Source organism: Notolabrus celidotus, chromosome 18 (genome assembly GCF_009762535.1).
Source record: "Notolabrus celidotus isolate fNotCel1 chromosome 18, fNotCel1.pri, whole genome shotgun sequence".
Taxonomy (NCBI): Eukaryota; Metazoa; Chordata; class Actinopteri; order Labriformes; family Labridae; genus Notolabrus; species Notolabrus celidotus.
Window position 1 is genome coordinate 2,738,648 of NC_048289.1, and position 17,545 is coordinate 2,756,192.

General features: G+C 39.9%; 2 protein-coding genes across 2 annotated transcripts; both read left to right on the forward strand.

Annotated features, from left to right (window-relative positions):
- Positions 1 to 2,437: 2,437 nt before the first annotated feature.
- Positions 2,438 to 6,708, forward strand: LOC117830470 (GTPase IMAP family member 8-like; the record flags this gene model as incomplete). Its single annotated transcript, XM_034708609.1, has 6 exons — positions 2,438 to 2,578; positions 2,794 to 2,853; positions 3,014 to 3,631; positions 3,738 to 3,785; positions 4,162 to 5,343; positions 5,474 to 6,708. Coding segments are annotated over exons 1-6 (3,186 nt in total), but the record flags the coding sequence as incomplete, so codon positions are not given.
- A 494-nt stretch (positions 6,709 to 7,202) lies between these two features.
- LOC117829663 (golgin subfamily A member 6-like protein 22) lies at positions 7,203 to 8,715 on the forward strand. Its single transcript, XM_034707272.1, has one exon. It carries the CDS (start codon positions 7,207 to 7,209, stop codon positions 8,065 to 8,067), a length of 861 nt encoding a protein of 286 aa, XP_034563163.1. The 5' UTR covers positions 7,203 to 7,206; the 3' UTR covers positions 8,068 to 8,715.
- Positions 8,716 to 17,545: the final 8,830 nt, after the last annotated feature.

Consider the following 17,545-nt stretch of genomic DNA (forward strand, 5'->3'; position numbering starts at 1 on the left):
GATAAGTGCTAGCGCTAGTTAGCATAGCCACATAGCTACATGTTCGTAGCTGTGTACCAAGACACACGTCTACATACTGATAAATAAAACAACAAGAAACACTAAATCTATGACCAATCCTTCAGAAAGGTCCTGCTACAGGCGCCTCTCCGTCAGGATCAGATTCAGAGGGTTGAAGTAACGTGATCTCTGAGCAGCCGTGTATATTCAGCCAACATGTAAACATTAGATCAACGTGCTGGAGAGCCGAGGCACATCCACTTCCTGAGGGGGCGTGGTCAGAGAGAAAACAGAGTGTTCTGAGGAGGACTGAAGAGGACTTTTCAGACAGACCAAAATCTGATTTCAAAGTGTTTTTTTGAGCATAAACTTTAAAGACATGTTTTGGGGACCTCTTAGACCAATATATATTGATGAAAAAAGCGTGATATGTCCCCTTTAAAGTCTTACCATGTCAATGTTGTGTGGCTACTTGCCTTGGGACTACAGCTGAAATTTAGCATCAGTGCTAAGTCTGGTGCATTTACATTGATGCTCAATGCATTAATGTTGGCTAATGTGCATAGTCCCAATTCAATAAATAAATAAATGAAAAATTAAAATGGGACCCAATCTGTTAGGATATTTTCATGTAGCAATAAACCTACTTTTATTGTGAATTAATATGAAAAAGTGTATTTATAAAATTCCATTCCATTACCTTTAATTTACACATCTGAAAAGGAGAGGTAAGAATTAACACTTAATCAAACCCACCACTTCTTTATTAATTGATTAAATAATTAGTAACATATTTGACAGAACAATCAGACAACACTTATTTAATCAGTTTGTTCATGAACTCAACACTCAAACTAAAATCATACGAGGGTTTGATGAACATGTTTGTCAGATGTGTTGTTGCTGCTGTTTCCTCTCCCTATATGTGACTCTCAGACTTGTCTTAGTTGCAGTTTCCTCTTCTCCCCCTCTTTGTCGTCTGTTAGTTTCTCTTGTAACACTGTTTGTGTCGCAGCAAGAAATTCATCTACCAACTACATACAGAGAAATAACCAAATGATGAAAGTAATGGTAGAATACCTGTTTTTGTTGATGGGAAGTAGAGTTAATATAAACACTGCAGGATGTTAAAAATGTCATTTAGACCTGTGACATGTAGAGGGCGTTACACAGCAGTCTCAACATGTTGAGGTAAGAGATGAAATCTCTAAATGTGTTTTAGTCTGAATCTGAAGGTTCTCTTTAGTTTTCACTCTTTGATCTTTAAAATGTCTTTAAAATGAGGTGATTGATGAGAAGTTAAGGAAGAAAATAATTTACAGGACTCACTTTAGATCTGAGTGGGTATGTTTGTTCAAAACCTTCATGTTTTGTCTCATAATAGCATTTCACATTTTAATAAGAGCCACGGTTTCTGAACATGAGATACGCTGGTTTGTGCTCCCAGTGGGAAGCATGAACAGCATTGAGTCTGTCCATTCTGAATTAAATGCTCTTTTTTCACTGTGCACTTTTCTTTTATGGAGAGGGTCACTAGTTCCTTATTTACTAAACTTTCTCCAGCGCAGTCGTCTGTATCGCTCCATTTCTCCGTCTCACTCCTCTGTATATCTCCTTTTTTTCTCTAACTTTATCACCATCTTTCTTTTTCTTTCTACCATCTTTTCACATGTTACTCACCTCTAACTCTCTCATCTGTCTGATCTGTATTGTCGTCATTTTTACTGCCTGGAATGCACAGATTTGATTGGCTGAGTGGTACCAGGTGGGATGGTTTAATTGGCATGCAATTGGTCCGTACGTTTCCTCCGCCAGTTAACCACTACCATAAAGACTATAAAAGCTGTGCTGGTTAAAATAGAAGCACCCGTCAGGTTTTATAACAGAACCCTCTGTTTTGATTGTAGGTCCAGGTCCATATGGGACGGTTTCTTGGTCTGGACCTCGGTCCACCAGTTATTGATCCATATTAAATATGGGATATACTTTATGTTGTGGGGCCCCCTCTAAAAGGAGATGATACATCTCAAGGGGTTTATCCTGATAAATACATTTTATTTATATTTAGTTTGCATCTAATCAGGACAAACTCTTTGAGATTAATAATCTATCCAAACGTTTAGGGCAAACAAGTGACCCAACATACAAACACAATACAAGATACATGACTGTAATACATAACAAGACATGAAATAACATGAGCTGTAAGATTTAAATCACATTTGTCTGTGATGCTGCAATGACCTAATTTCTCCTGGGGATCAATAAAATATTATCTTTTTTTTTTTTCTCTCTCTTTTTTTTCTTTTTTTCTCTTTTTTTTTCTTTTTTTCTCTTTTTTTTCTCCTTTTTATCTATTTTATCCTATTTTATCTCAATATTATCTTATTTTAAACATGACAGAAAAAAATACATCTGTATAAGGTTTGTCATCCTCAGTAACCAAACTGACCTCTAATCTTTTCTTCACGTTCTCAAACCCTTCTGTTCTTTTCCAGTTGAATCAGTCTCTGATGTTTGCAGCAGAGAGACGTCATGGCGACTACAGCAGCAGGGGGGTCCAGTCAGACATTAACAGGTAACACTGCTCTCTCTGTTAAAATATTATACAGACAACAGAGGAGCTTCTTACTCAGATGTTACAGCAGGACAGAAAGAGAAAACAGTCCTTGAACGCCTATTGTCAATGAAACAATTTAATCATGAGCTGATGTTTGTATGTTGATATCTTCACTAGTAACTGTAATGAAAGTCTATGTTCACTGCTGATAAAATGAATCTGTGTCCTTACAGACACAGATGGTCTGTTTCCTCTGAGGCGCAGTCGCAGCATGGAATGGTTACCACCTGACAGTGAGTTAAACTTGAATTCAGATTTATAGTATTACCTGTGTTTATGGTATTTGTGAGAGAGTAATTAGTAGTATCAAACCCGTAGAATTACATATTAATTCAGTCATAAATAAAAACAATAAACACAAGTTACTCTTTTTTCAATCCTTGATTTTCACAGTGTCTGAGCTGAGGATGGTTCTGCTGGGGAACAACTGGTCTGAGAGGAGTTCAGTGGGGAACTTTATACTCGGAGAGACTGAGTTCAACACTGAGGAAGAACCAGACGTCTGTTTGACGGTCAGAAGACAGATACAGGGAAAATACATAGTTCTTATCAACACTCCAGATCTGCTCTGTCCCCACATCTCTGAAGACAGACTGACAGAACATGTGACTGACTGTGTGAGACTCTCTGATCCTGGACCTCATGTGTTCCTGCTGGTTCTACAGCCTGAAGACTTCAGTGAGGAACACAAACTGAGACTCTGCAGAGTCCTTAAACTCTTCAGTGATCGATCATTTGATCATTCAATGATACTGATATCACCCAGAGAGCAGGGCTCTAAACATACTCAGTATTCCCCCCTTAAAGACATGATCAGAGAGTGTAGGGACAGATGTGTGGAGTGGATGAACCTTGAACTTCCAGAGCTGTTGACACGTTTGGGTCAAATTGTGAAGGAGCATGATGGAGAGCATGTCAGCTGCGATGTGTTCATGGATCCAACGGGTGAAACACAAAGCACACAACAAGAGGAAACAAAGCCTGGCAGCCTGCATGCTGTTACTTCTGCTGGTAAGAACAAGATGTTTTCATAAAACTGATGAAACGTTTCTCATACATATCAGCATTGATGACATTAAAACATGAGGCTGCAAGTTTAAGTGTCATCTTTTTACAGGTCTGTGTGCCAGTGATGATGGGGTGACACCTCCTCCTCCAGGAGAGAGTAAGTAAACTATCAAACATGCACACACGTTATTATCACTGAGAGTCCTTCTGGTTAAAAAACAGCAAACCTGTAAACATTCAGCCAGAAGTTCGCTCCAGTTCTTTAGCTGTCATGCATGTTATTTAAAGGGATCACTGACACTGACACTCTGTTCTCAGGCTCCCTACATATAGCAGATACACAATGCATAGACAACTTAAAGATCAAGCTACAGTAAAATATATAATACAAATGTAGAAATGACACATGCTGAGGTTAGTGAAAAAAACTGTGAAAACCAGTAAACAGTGTTGCAGAGGTAATCCTGAATCTTTCTCTGTTTTTCTCTTCTTTGTTTGTTTGTTTGTTTGTTTGTTTGTTTGTTATGTTACAGTGAGAATTCTGCTGCTGGGTGAAAATGATGACTTTAAAACAAAGCTTGGTGCCTTGATCACTCAAAAAGAAAAACAATGGAAAAAGCCATTTGCAGGCAAAGAAAGTGTGGAGACTGGAGAGTGGAGAGGAAAGCCTTTAAAAGTAGTAAAAACTGCAGATGTTTTCAGTCTGCCTGTGAAGAAGCTCAGAGGACAGATGAGGAACGCTGTGAGTCTTTGTCCTCCAGGACCAAATGTCTTGCTGCTGTTAGTGAATCCTTCAGAGTTCACTGAAGAGAACAGACAAAGACTGAATTTCATCCTCAGTTTTTTTGGTCAAGATGCCTTCAAACACTCAGTGATCATCAGCACACAGGAGGACGGTCAACCAGACGACTCTTTAACACGTCTACTTAGAGACTGTGGAGACAGAAACTACAGCATGGATGAAAATGACATCCACTCATTAATGACGCAGATTGAGAACCTTATTAATGAGAACAAAGGAGACTTCCTCACCCTCACTGATCACTTGATCACTCGGAAGTCTGACCACATGAAACCAGCTTTAAACCTGGTCCTGTGTGGGAGGAGAGGAGCAGGGAAGACTTCAGCAGCAAAGGCCATTTTAGGTCAGACAGGTCTTCATTCAGCCTCCAGCTCATCAGAGTGTGTTAAACATCAGGGAGAGGTGTGTGGATGTTGGCTTTCCCTGGTGGAGCTCCCTGCTCTGTCTGGAATACCTCTGGAGACAGTGATGAAGGAATCGCTCAGGTGTGTCTCCCTCTGTGATCCAGAGGGTGTCCATGCCTTCATCCTGGTCCTACCTGTGGGTTCCCTCACTGAAGAGGACAAGGGAGAGTCAAAGATGATCCAGGACACCTTCAGCTCTCAAGTCAATGACTTCTCCATGATTCTGTTCACTGTAGAGTCAGATCCTACAGCTCCAGCTGTTGTTAACTTTCTAAAGAAAAACAATTCCATTCAGGAGCTCCTTCAGAGCTGTGGAGGAAGATCTTTTGTTCTCAACATCAAGGACAAACAGCAGATCCCAGAGCTGTTGGACATGGTGGAAAAAACAAGACTTTACAAAGACAAACCCTGCAGCTACACAACAGAAACATTTGCACATGTCCAAATGGAAAAGATCAGCACATTACAGGCTGAGCTAAAGGACATGAAAACAAGATGCCTGATCAGCTGTGAGTAATGTAAATAATGGTTGTAACTGCTAATTAAAATTATTTCTGTCCTTCCAACATTTTACATTTCTTTCTATTCAGACACAACTCCCAGCATTTAAAGGTAACTCTTTGATTTCTTGTTCCACAGGTGATGATGAGAAGCAGAGCCCCGAGTGTCTCAGGATTGTGCTCATTGGGAAGACCGGCTGTGGGAAGAGCTCTTCAGGAAACACCATTCTAGGAAGAGAGGAGTTTAAAGCTGAACCAGGCCAAAAATCAGTCTCTAAACACTGTCAGAAAGGAGAAGGTAAAGTGAATGGCCGTCCTGTCACTGTGGTCGACACTCCTGGTCTGTTTGACGTGACTCTGTCTCATGAAGAGGTTCATGAAGAGATGATGAAATGCATCAGTCTTCTGGCTCCAGGTCCACATGTCTTCCTGTTGGTGGTACATATCGGAAGAGTCACACCTGAGGAGAAGGAGACATTAAAACTGATCAAAGAAGGCTTTGGGAAAGAAGCTGAAAAGTTCACCATCATTCTTTTAACTGGAGGAGATTCACTTAAAAAGGAGAAGCTGTCCATTGAAGAATACATAAAAACAGAATGTGATGATTCCTTTAAGAAACTGATCTCTGACTGTGGAGGAAGATACCATGTGTTCAATAACCGTGAGAAACAAAACAGAACTCAGGTCAGTGAGCTGATGGCAAAGATCGACACAATGGTGAAGACAAATGGAGGCCGCTGCTACACCAACGAGATGCTGCGAGAAGCTGAACCTGCTATAAAGAGCAAAATGGAGAGACTCTTCAAGGAAAAGGAAGAGGAGATGAAGAGAGAGAGGGAGGAACTTCAAAGAAAACGTAAAGAAATGGTGGAAATAATGAAAAAGCAAGAAGAAGACATGATAAAAGAGAGAGAAAAGAGAGAAAGGGAACTTAAAGAACACGAGGAAATCAAACACAAGGAACAAGAGGACAAAATGAAAGAAAAGGAAAAGAGAGATGAAGAAGACAGGAAAAGAAAACAGCAGGAAGAACTTCGACAACAGGAGTGGGAACATAAACTTAAAGATTTGGAGAGAAAGATAAAGTTAGAATCAGAGGAAAAAGAAAATATTTACAGACTGCTGGAGGAGAGCAGAGAAAAGATGAGAGAAGAAAGAGAGAGTCGAGAGAAACAACAAAATGAATGGTGGGAAAAAAGAAATCAAGAAGAGGAACAGAGGCGACAGGTGGAAAGAACAAGATTCAGAAAACTCCAAGAAGAGTTTGAACAGGAAAGAGAAATCTATGAGAAGAAAAGAAAGGAAGTGGATCAGAGAGGACAGGAAGAAGAGGAGCGGATAAAGAATGAACAGAGAGCAGAAAGTGAAAAGGAGAGAAAACAGAAAGAAAAAGAACTAAAAGAAATGGAGGAAAACATTAAGAAGGAACAAGAGGAGAGACAGAAAGAAAAGCAAATGAGAGAAGAAGAAGACAGGAAGAGAAAACAGCAGGAAGAACTTCAACGACTGGAGTTGAAAAATAAACTCACAATTTTGGAGAGAAAGATAAAGTTAGAATCAGAGGAAAAAGAAACCATTGTGAGACAGCTGGAAGAAGCAAGAGAAAAGATGAGAGAAGAAAGAGAGAGTCGGGAGAAACAACAAAATGAGTGGTGGGAAAAACGAAATCAAGAAGAGGAACAGAGGCGACAGGAGGAAAGAACAAGATTCAGAAAACTCCAAGAAGAGTTTGAACAGGAAAGAGAAAAATATGAGAAGAAAAGAAAGGAAGAAGATCTAAAGAGACAAGAAGAAGAAGAGGAGAGGATGAAGAATCAACAGAGAGCAGAAATGGAAAAGGAGAGAAAACAGAAAGAAAAAGAACTAAAAGAAATGGAGGAAAACATTAAGAAGGAACAAGAGGAGAGACGAAAAGAAAAGCAAACGAGAGAAGAAGAAGACAGGAAGAGAAAACAGCAGGAAGAAGTTCAACGACTGGAGTGGGAAGAGAAACTTAAAGCTTTGGAGAGAAAGATAAAGTTAGAATCAGAGGCAAAAGAAACCATTGTGAGACAGCTGGAAGAAGCAAGAGAAAAGATGAGAGAAGAAAGAGAGAGTCAGGAGAAACAACAAAATGAGTGGTGGGAAAAACGAAATCAAGAAGAGGAACAGAGACGACAGGTGGAAAGAGCAAGATTCAGAAAACTCCAAGAAGAGTTTGAACAGGAAAGAGAAATCTATGAGAAGAAAAGAAAGGAAAGAAGACAGGAAGAAGAGGAAGAGGAAAAAGAGAAGAAAGCCATTGAGAAGGTTAAGAAAGAATTTGAGAATCTGATAAAGAATTATGAAGAAGAAGCCAGAAAGAAAGCTGAAGAGATGAGAGAGAAAGATGAGAAATACAGAAAGGAATCAGCGGCTCAGAAGGAAGAGTACCAGAAACAAATGAGAGACAAAGATGAGAAATATGACCTCTTGAAGGCGCTCAATGACCACAATGAAGAGGAAATGAAGAAACATCAACAACATGTTTGTGACATCGTGAAATGTGTGACCAATAACAAGGACAACCTGAATGAAATCAGTGAGTTGCTGAGAAAACAGGAAGAAGAAATGAAAAAGCAGGAAACTGAGGAGGCAAAGAAAAGTCTGCAGAACAGACATGAAAAAGAAATGGACGACCTGTTAAAGAAACTTTTGAATCAAGCTGACAGCTCATGGTGGACAGTCTTTAAAAACTTTTTGGGGTTTGAGTAACTGAAACTAAAAAAGTATCAGACGTACTGTGGTTGTTTTTTAGTGGACTTCACAGAACACCACGACCACAGAAATACTTCTGATGGCCATTTGTGTAAATCTGCTCTCTGCAATATGACGCCACAGGTAACCAAAGCAACAGGCGACAGGAAAACTAAAGACTCTCTACATCTAAGGAGAAGACAAGCAGCTCACCTCAGAGGAGGTGGTTTAAACAATGTGGTGCTGGAACAAAGTTAATCCAAAGAATGAACCTTTATCTAACATGAGTTTCTGACATCAAGTTGTCTCATCACAGTTATCTGTAGGGGGATGTTATATCTGAAGCTGAAAAACATTACTGATAAACACAAACACAGACACAGATGTTGTTATACTCAGTGAACCATTGAAGATGCGAGCTCTGTCTTAGCAGCTTGAAGATTTAACACAGTTAACAGCCTGTCTTCTCTTGGTGAGGATGTCTGTAAGGATGTGTTGGTCAAGTTGTTTTCAGTCTGTGAACAATCCATGTTTATTATCTTTTTATCTACTGGTGTGCTGAGATACAGAGCAAGAGCTGATCTAACCCAGAGGAAAATTTTTACTGCTCAAGGCTTTCTCTTCTAAGTCTCTGGAGACAAAATTGAGATTCTCACTTCAGCCTCATTCAGGTTTCAAATTGTTCTCATTAGTTTCTCTATAGTGTCTCCTAAAATTCACTAGGAGAAATAGTTGAGACTGATTTGACAGGACAGCTGATGAGAGACAGGAAATGTAGGGAGTAGTGAGCGGGGGAAGACATGCAGGAAATGGTCGACCGGCCGGGAATCGAACCGGTGACCCCTACAACGAGGACTGTAGCCTCTGTATGTGGGGTGCTTAGACCGCTAGGCCACCTGTGCCCAAAATAATCCACCCCTTTAATTGTAATAATCTGGCTAAATCTGGTCGGCCCTTTTGCGGCCCATATATTAAATATATCGTCTGTCATATCTGGTATGAAATCTCTATCTTTTGCAGTTTCTCTCAAATCCACTAAATCTTTGTGAAGTGGTTTTGTTCCAAACAGACTTGTAAAGGAAGGACCAGATTGTGAAGTTAAAGAAGAGATCATTTCACATCTAAATAGCTGATCTTGAAGTGGTTCAAATGTTTTAATGAGAATTGTAACTTTGTGGACAATTACATTGAAATCTTAATTTTGCAGGGCACTATAAACGTTCATGAAAAGATGAGCTCAGGCTCTTTCTTTGCTCCATCTGAGCTCAACTTGAGACTCAAAAACTGAGTCTGACAAAAACAAATGGATGAGGTTAGATTGAGACAATTGAGAGAGCTCCCTGATTTCTCCACCTGAGCTCAAAAGGAGTCACAACACCTGAGAAGTACCTGAGAATCATTTCAGACTTGGACCAGATCTCCTTTTGAACTGAAAGGGAGACTAAGCTGAGACTTTTTACAACTTTTCTCTGGAGGATAGAATGAGAAACAGGAGACATAAGCTATAGTCTCATTTTGCTTTCAAACACATCTCATTGTTGTCTAGGAGACATACATGAAACACTTTTGAGATCTCCTCTCTAAATTTATTTTCCTATGGGAAGGGCCGAGTAATAACTGTTTATTTGTGTTCATGGTCATTTCAGAGTCCACAAAGATCAGGCTGATTTCTCTATGTGTCTCTATATGACATGCTTAGTTTGGGTTTTTGTGCCAGTTTGAAGTTCTGGTCCTCTTTAGTGTTTGTATTAGATTGTGTTTCAGTGACTCACTGAGTCTTTAGACTAGCTAACAGAGGACAGTCATGTCAGTGATGTAATAAAAGGAACTTGTGAATGATATTATTTCTATTTATTCTTATTCTTAACAACATGAGGAAAACATGTTGTTAATGCACATGTATTTGTATTCTGCAAGCATGAAAAATAATGACTTGAGCACGTTATTGATTATTGTTTGCTCAAACTGATTTGTTTTCAGATTTTTTCACAAAATCCAATTTTGAGTTCTAAAAAAAACATTTTTTGTGCACAAATATAACGCCATAAACAAGGATCACTCCAGAATCTTTGTTTTAACTTTATGTCTGAGGTGATGAAAACATGCAGGTTTGAAGCTCTGATGGAAAGGGGAGATTTAATCTAGCCTGCGTCTGTGTATCTGCTGCCCTCTGCTGGTTTCCTGTTAAACTCTCATTGGTTACTGCTCAAACAGTCTGCAGTGTGCTCCAGCTGAGAGAACATGTTGTTTGGTCTGAATAATTATCTTAACATGTGAGACAGAAAGAAGTGGACGAATCCAATTCAGAATCACTTTCACCTCCTCCTCTCGGTGCCCTCTGCCCGTCTCAGCACCATGGGGAGCAGAGCTTTCAGTCGCTCTGCTCCCCAACTCTGGAACTCACTCCCACCAGACATCAGAAACTTGGACTCACTACCCCTCTTCAAATCAAAACTCAAAACCCATCTGTTCCAAGCTGCATTCTACGTATAATTTCACAGCTTCATTTTAACTTGGTGTTACTCTGCTTGTTGTTTTTATTTATTTTATTGTGTTGTTTTATTTATTGTGTTTTTAGTAGTAGTAGTAGTAGTATCTTAACAATGTGTTAGTGCAGTTAGTTACTTCATTCCTTTAATGTGATTTCAGGTATATATCTTTGTTTTGTTAAATGTGAAGTAAGACTTGATGTGGTGAAACTGAACACACTAACTTCAGATAAATCTTAAGGTGTACATTCTGTGTTTGATCATTAGAAACTGTTCCCTGATAATCAGTGTAGACTGTTGTTTATATAATAAACTCTATAATAATCTGATGTACAGAGCTCACTGGTTCATTCTTTACCTGCACACATGACACCATGAGAGGGGGTGGGTTTTATCTGAGACACTCCTTTATTGGGCTTTCACTGTCTTTATGTCTTTGATCTCAGGAAACCACAATCACTGTCGGTACTGTGAAGGTATCACACATGATAAGACTTCTACACACAAACCACTTCAACAGTGATGCAGTTTAAATAGTTTTTTATTCCACTCCAATTTGCCAATTTTTATGCATAATTTTTAATTAATTGATAAATGTAAATTATAATAGTGACTGGTGCTTTGGTTCAAACTCCAACAAGAGCATCATTTTGATGGTAATTTGACCCCAGAGTAGTTTCATGTAACCTGTGCAAAGGTCAAATAACTGAAAACAGAGCAATGTGTCTGAGACAGTATAAATAATGGATGTAGTATCCGTGACGTCACCCATCTGTTCCTGAGCGCTGTTTGGAAGCCAATCGTCGTAGGGAGCCATATTGGAAATGTTGAACTGAACCAGTCAAAGTGTGACGTAAACATAGACTGTAAATAAAATGGACTGTGTTGCTCCGCCTTTTCTCATTGAATGGGTTTGAAGCCAAAATATCCCTCTACAGCAGCTGTCAATCAAAGCAAGGGAGGAGTTGTTGTGGAAGCTTCACTCCTAGCCGAGCGAGCTGCACCCCTGGACGTAAAGAGGCGGGCTTTGATCCTCCTCGCCACAGCTATGTGTTCCCGACTGTCGATCAAGTTAGTCATGACCTTATTTGGGCAAAAACTCATAATCTTAATATCTTCTGAACCGTTGCATGAAAAAAAAAATCACCCCCCGTACAGTGTGTGCTGATAGAGAAATGAGCTACGTAGACCAAAGCAGCTTTTTGAACCAGGCTGTAAACATGTTTATTTCTGCTGTAAAGATCGTCTTCTTTGAATGGGTGTGTATGTGGTTCCTGGTGTTTCTGCAGCCAGCCTCAAGTGGACACTTGATGAACTGCAGTTTTTAGCACTTCTGCATTAGCCTCATATTTTAGGACCAGAGGTTGCCGCTTGGTCTGAGACAGACAAAGCCTCCTGAAGGAATTATAAATTATATCCAAAGCACCACTCCCTGTTTATTACAAGTATTATTATAATTTTTATTTGACTTGATGTTATATCAAAGATATACAGTACTAAGATAAGATAAGATAAGATAAGATACTCCTTTATTCATCCCACAGCGGGGAAATGTATGGAGTTACAGCAGTGTGCAATATATTAGGGTACAAGTTCAATCTCTAACATAATTGAGTTTTTAATATCTTTACAAGATTGATGGGATTGAAGGAAAAAACACTAAAAGAACAGCATTCACCTATCTGTGTAGTCTGTTTGCAGTACCTTCCCCCTGGTCGTTTGTTATCCAGTTTAATTGTATTTTCATTCATCTCTGCTCACTTATGATCAAGCAACCACTGGTCTCAAAATATGACGCCCATGCTGAAGTGTTATAAACTGCAATTCATCGAGAATCCGCTTGAGGCTGGCTGCAGAAACACCAGAAACCACATACACACCCATTCAAAGAAGACGATCTTTACAGCAGAAATAAACATGTTTACAGCCTGGGTCAAAAAACAGCTTCAGTCTACATAGCTAATTTCTGTATCAGCACACACTGTACGGGGGTGAATATTTTACTAATGTGGCGGTTCAGAAGATATTAAGATTACGAGTTTTTGCTCAAATAAGAACATGACTGACTTGACTGACAGGCTGGAACACATAGCTGTTGGGAGGAGCCTCAAACCCCACCTCTGTAGATGCCCGTACACCTGCCTCACAGAATTGATATTCTTTTGATGATTTTTTAACCTTTTTAACTTTAATAAGATAAAGAGTTAATAACAAACGGGAAACTGTCAGAAGGCCAATTTTTAAAATTTATTTCATACTTTGTTCTATACGGTGGAAATCTTGAGCTTCAACATAGAACAATTAAATCTTAAAAACATGTTATAGTTAGTTATCAGTGAGGTAAGCTAAGGATCATACTGGTTAATATTAAATCTTAAAAAGCATGTTATAGTTAGTTATCAGTGAGGTAAGCTAAGGATCATACTGGTTAATATTAAATCTTAAAAAGCATGTTATGGTTAGTTATCAGTTAGGTAAGCTAAGGATCATACTGGTTAATATTAAATCTTAATAGCATGTAAGAAATTGGAAAGTAATCTAAACTAACTTAGCAGTAAGGTAGCATGCTGATAAAAACAGCTGCTTCTGAAGTAACAGAACAGTCACCTCAGAGAGATTCTTCAGGACTGAGTTCATGGCCTTTTTAAACACTTCCAAGTTGTTTTAGCACTTTCAAGTTATGTTTTTCAGTAAGATGTACTGAAAATAAGTTAAAGGTTAAAAAGGAAAGTTTGGAAGGCTCATGCAGCAGAGCCACACCTCCGGGGCGGCTGTGGCTCAGCGGGTGGAGTCGGTCATCTATCAATCAGAAGGTTGGCGGTTCGATCCCAGCTCCTACAGTCACATGCCAAAGTGTGCTTGAGCAGGACACTGAACCCCAAATTGCTCGCTCTGTTGTTCAGTGGTGTGTGAGTGTGAACGAATGAGATTAGCTAATACTGATGGTCCCACAATATAGCAGCCTCTACCATCAGTGAGTGAATGGGTATGAATGGGTGAACGTGACGAGTAGTATAAAAGTGCTTTGGGTGGTCAGAAAGACTAGAAAAGCGCTATATCCTCCTGAGACCCGGCCCATTCATTAATGTCCTTTATAATAGACATTTTGTTCTCCTGTATCTTGCTAAAGTATTTGGAGTTACCCTTCCAAGCCCTATAGTATTCTGCAGGGGACATCCTGGGCTTTCCATTGATGTGTCATGTGATTGGTTTGCATGCTGGGAACTTTACTTTTTTCCTCTATCAAGATGGCTGCCATACCAGCAACCACATTTTATGGACAGAGGAGAGGTAAGTCAAATATTCTTTATCTATTGCTATTTTTACCATGATAATTATATATATTCTTGTTCATAAACATAAGAATAATATTTTTACATCTGAAAACAGTTTCATTGTTTCTGTTTTGAAATAACAGGCATTTAATGAATGTCAACTGTAGTGGACACCAGGACCATTTTAATGTATTTAATGACTGCACATTGTTGTAGGAGAAAGAAGTGAAGCAGAGAGGATTCTGTACCGGATAGTGGAGGGAGATTCAGATTTGGAACTTTCAGATGAGGAAAAGGATGAGGAGGATGAGTATCAGCCTGTGATAGGTGTAGATGATGATGAAGAAGGAGAGGAAGAAGATGCAGGAGAATCTGATGAGTCAGAGGCAGAGAGGGAGCAGCAAAGTCATCGTGCTCTGTGGGCCAGGACTAACTTGTATGTTTTTTTTAGTTTCAGGCCAATGTATTACACTTTATGATCATGTTAGATTATTGTAGTATTTGTACTGTGTAAATGCTGTTAAATATATGCAAGTTACCTAAAAATATGCTTATAAAGTTGGTCAATAGGGAGTCATATCATATCCATGACTGAAATTACTGCATTAATCCAAATTGATGTTAAAAAAATTAACTGTTACTCCTTTTATTAACTTGAATTTTTTTTGTGTTTTTTTTTTGTTTGTTTTTATCATCCATCAAAACAGATTCACACCTGTGCTACCTGGGCTTCCTGCCTATCAAGATGACCCTAAAATCCGTCAATACTGGAGTCCAATCCAGTACTTTTCACAGTACATTGATAACAAAATCTTTGAGGATCTGGCAGCTTTTACAAACCAAAGACAGCTGCAAACTACAGGACTACAAGACATACATCAAGTGCACCAAATGCAAGATGTTCCTCTGCATAACCAAAAAGAAAACATGCTTCCAGGATTATCACAGCTAAAATATCCAGAGGAAGAAGAAAAGCAGAACTACTTATGTTCTATGTCTTATAGTTCACTGTTGAACTGAATACATGTTTTACGTTACATTATAATGTATTATTACACACATTTTGTCCTTGCAAGCAACAAGTAACAGAAGAGTGATACAGAATTTTATTGTTTTTGTTAAAATTGAATGTGTTCTTGGGTCAAAATCACTCTAAAGTTATAATCTGCTCCTAAAGTTATAATCTGCTCCTTTTTTCTCATTGTCTAAATTCTTATAGTTCTAAAGATTTTTTATTTTGTTTTGACCCAATACATGAAGGACAAGCCCACAAAATGGGGTCTAAAACTTTTTGTGTTGGCCAAGTCAAGCAATGGCTACACTGTCAGGTTCCAAATACACACTGGCAAGACATGTAATCATGGGCTGTCTTATGATGTGGTCATGAACCTCATTCAGCCATCCTATCTTGGCACTGGGTACCATATCTACATGGACAACTTCTACACCAGTCCCTGGTTGTTCATGGACCTGTCCAGCATGAAGTTTGTAGCATGTGGCACCTACAGGGAGAACAGGAAAGGATGCCCCAAATGGAGGGAAAATGCTCTCACACAAAAAATGCAGAAGAGGATCAGTGAGATGGATTAGACAGGGCCCACTCGTCTTTGTAAAGTGGATGGACACGAGGGAAGTTTCTGTGTGCTCCATCATCCATCCTGCATTTTTAGATGAGACAGGGCAGAGATGGGTGAAGAGTGGAGATGTCACTGTGAGTGACATTCCCTGTCCCACTCCAATCATGGCCTACAACAGGCACATGGGTGGGGTTGACCTGTCAGACCAGCTCATTCAATATTACTCCACCCACAGAAAAACTGCTCGCTGGTACAGGACTGTGTTGATGCACCTCCTGGACATTGCAACAACAAACGCCTACATCTTACATCGTGAGATGAGCAGAGCCAGGCAGGTGCAATCCAAAGCACACAAAGATTTCATGGTGGAGCTTATGTGTCAGCTTTGTGGCATTGACAAGGCAGGTGTTCCTCAGAGCAGTAGAGCTGATCATGTGCCTGTGCCTATTGCCACAGATGCTGGCCAAAAAGCCAGCAAAGGCAGGTTGAGGTGCACACGCTACCTCCAGGTGGACAACAAGAGGTGTGACACCCTGGAAGTGTCAGACCTGTGTTGTGCCCCTCTGTCTTGTAGTGGACAGGAACTGTTTTTTGGAGTGGCACAAATATTTAGGACCCAAGCACCGCTGGTGGCGAAGGCCCTATTGTTACCCTAAGGGTTATTATTATAGGAAATTGCAGTTTTGGACCCCTGAACGTGAATGAAAGCGCGGATATTTTTGCACACTCATTGGGCCTGGTGAAAATTGCAAGTTATTATAGGTCTCGCAAAAAAAAAAAATGTAGCCCCCCCTAGAGGTAAAAGTAACACCCTACGCATCAAGTATTTTGAGCTACATACATGAAAAATCTTACACATATTTATGGCATCAGGACGCACAAAAAGTCAGTGGCACCCATATTCAAAACTCAACAGGAAGAGCGCCACCTAGCTTTGAACATGAAAAAATGGGGCCAAAATAGGTCTGTGCAAGGGTGCATACTTTTGCTCATTTCTCCTAGAGCTTTTCTCCGATGCAGTCCAAACTAGACACATTCTATAGTAAACCCATTGACGATTAATACAAAGTAAAGGCATTCCGTTCAGACGAAAGATGTGGGCGTGTCAGAGTTTGGGGCGGGGCATCAAAAAAAAACGTTGGAAAATGGAATTTTGTGACTTTAAAATGCACGTAATTTCACCTCATCCAACACACTCATCAGTGCTGGGAAAACTTGCGCCATTTTATGGGTTTCGCAAAAAAAAGTCGAAAAAATTTGCTCACTAGCGCCCCCTACAGTTTTCAAAAAACCCTCCCTATAGGGGTTATTTTGAGCTACATGCTTGAAAAATTTTATGCATATTCATGTCATCAGGACGCACAAAAAAGCCTCTTGCACCCATATCCCAAACTCAACAGGAAGAGCGCCACCTAGCTTTAAACATGAAAAACGGGGCCAAAATAAGGGTGCATACAAACGCTATTAACTTCTAGAGCTATTAAGACTACATCTACATCCACTGACTTGCTGCTTTCTTGTTCCATGTCATCCTTGCAGATATTACTAGCTTTCTAAGAATTGAAAAACTGAGCTGTCTTATATAAGTTAGTTATATATAGATTATAAAAATACCTAAGGCATTAATTGCACCTTTTCCTATCTCTTTCATAGACAACATCTGGATAATGGGGGACAGCTACGTCCCTCGTGGTGCCCAGAGAGCTGCAGAGACGATGGGAAGCAACCTTGGGATCCAGGGGACACGGATCTGCTGGTTAGGCTGGGGTGGACTGCGTTGGAGGGGCCTCCTCCCCTTCTTTGTCCACAGTCTGAGAGGAAGGACAGCACCGGACATCCTCCTTGTCCACTGTGGGGGCAATGATGTGGGGGAGGTCAGCGGTGTAAAACTTTTAAATGTAATGAAAGAGGACCTCCAGCATCTCCGTGTCCAGCACCCGCACATGAAAATAATTTTGTCTGGCATCACTCAGCGGTGCCGGTGGAAAGCTGTAAGCATTCCAGCAAAGATAGAGAAGTCTAGAAAATGTATTAACAGTGTCATGGCTACATTTCTGAGGACCCTAGATGGTGCTCTGGTTGAGCACCCTCACATTAAACATGACAGTCCTGGGCTATTTTTGAGGGATGGAGTTCATTTCACACCTAAGGGGAA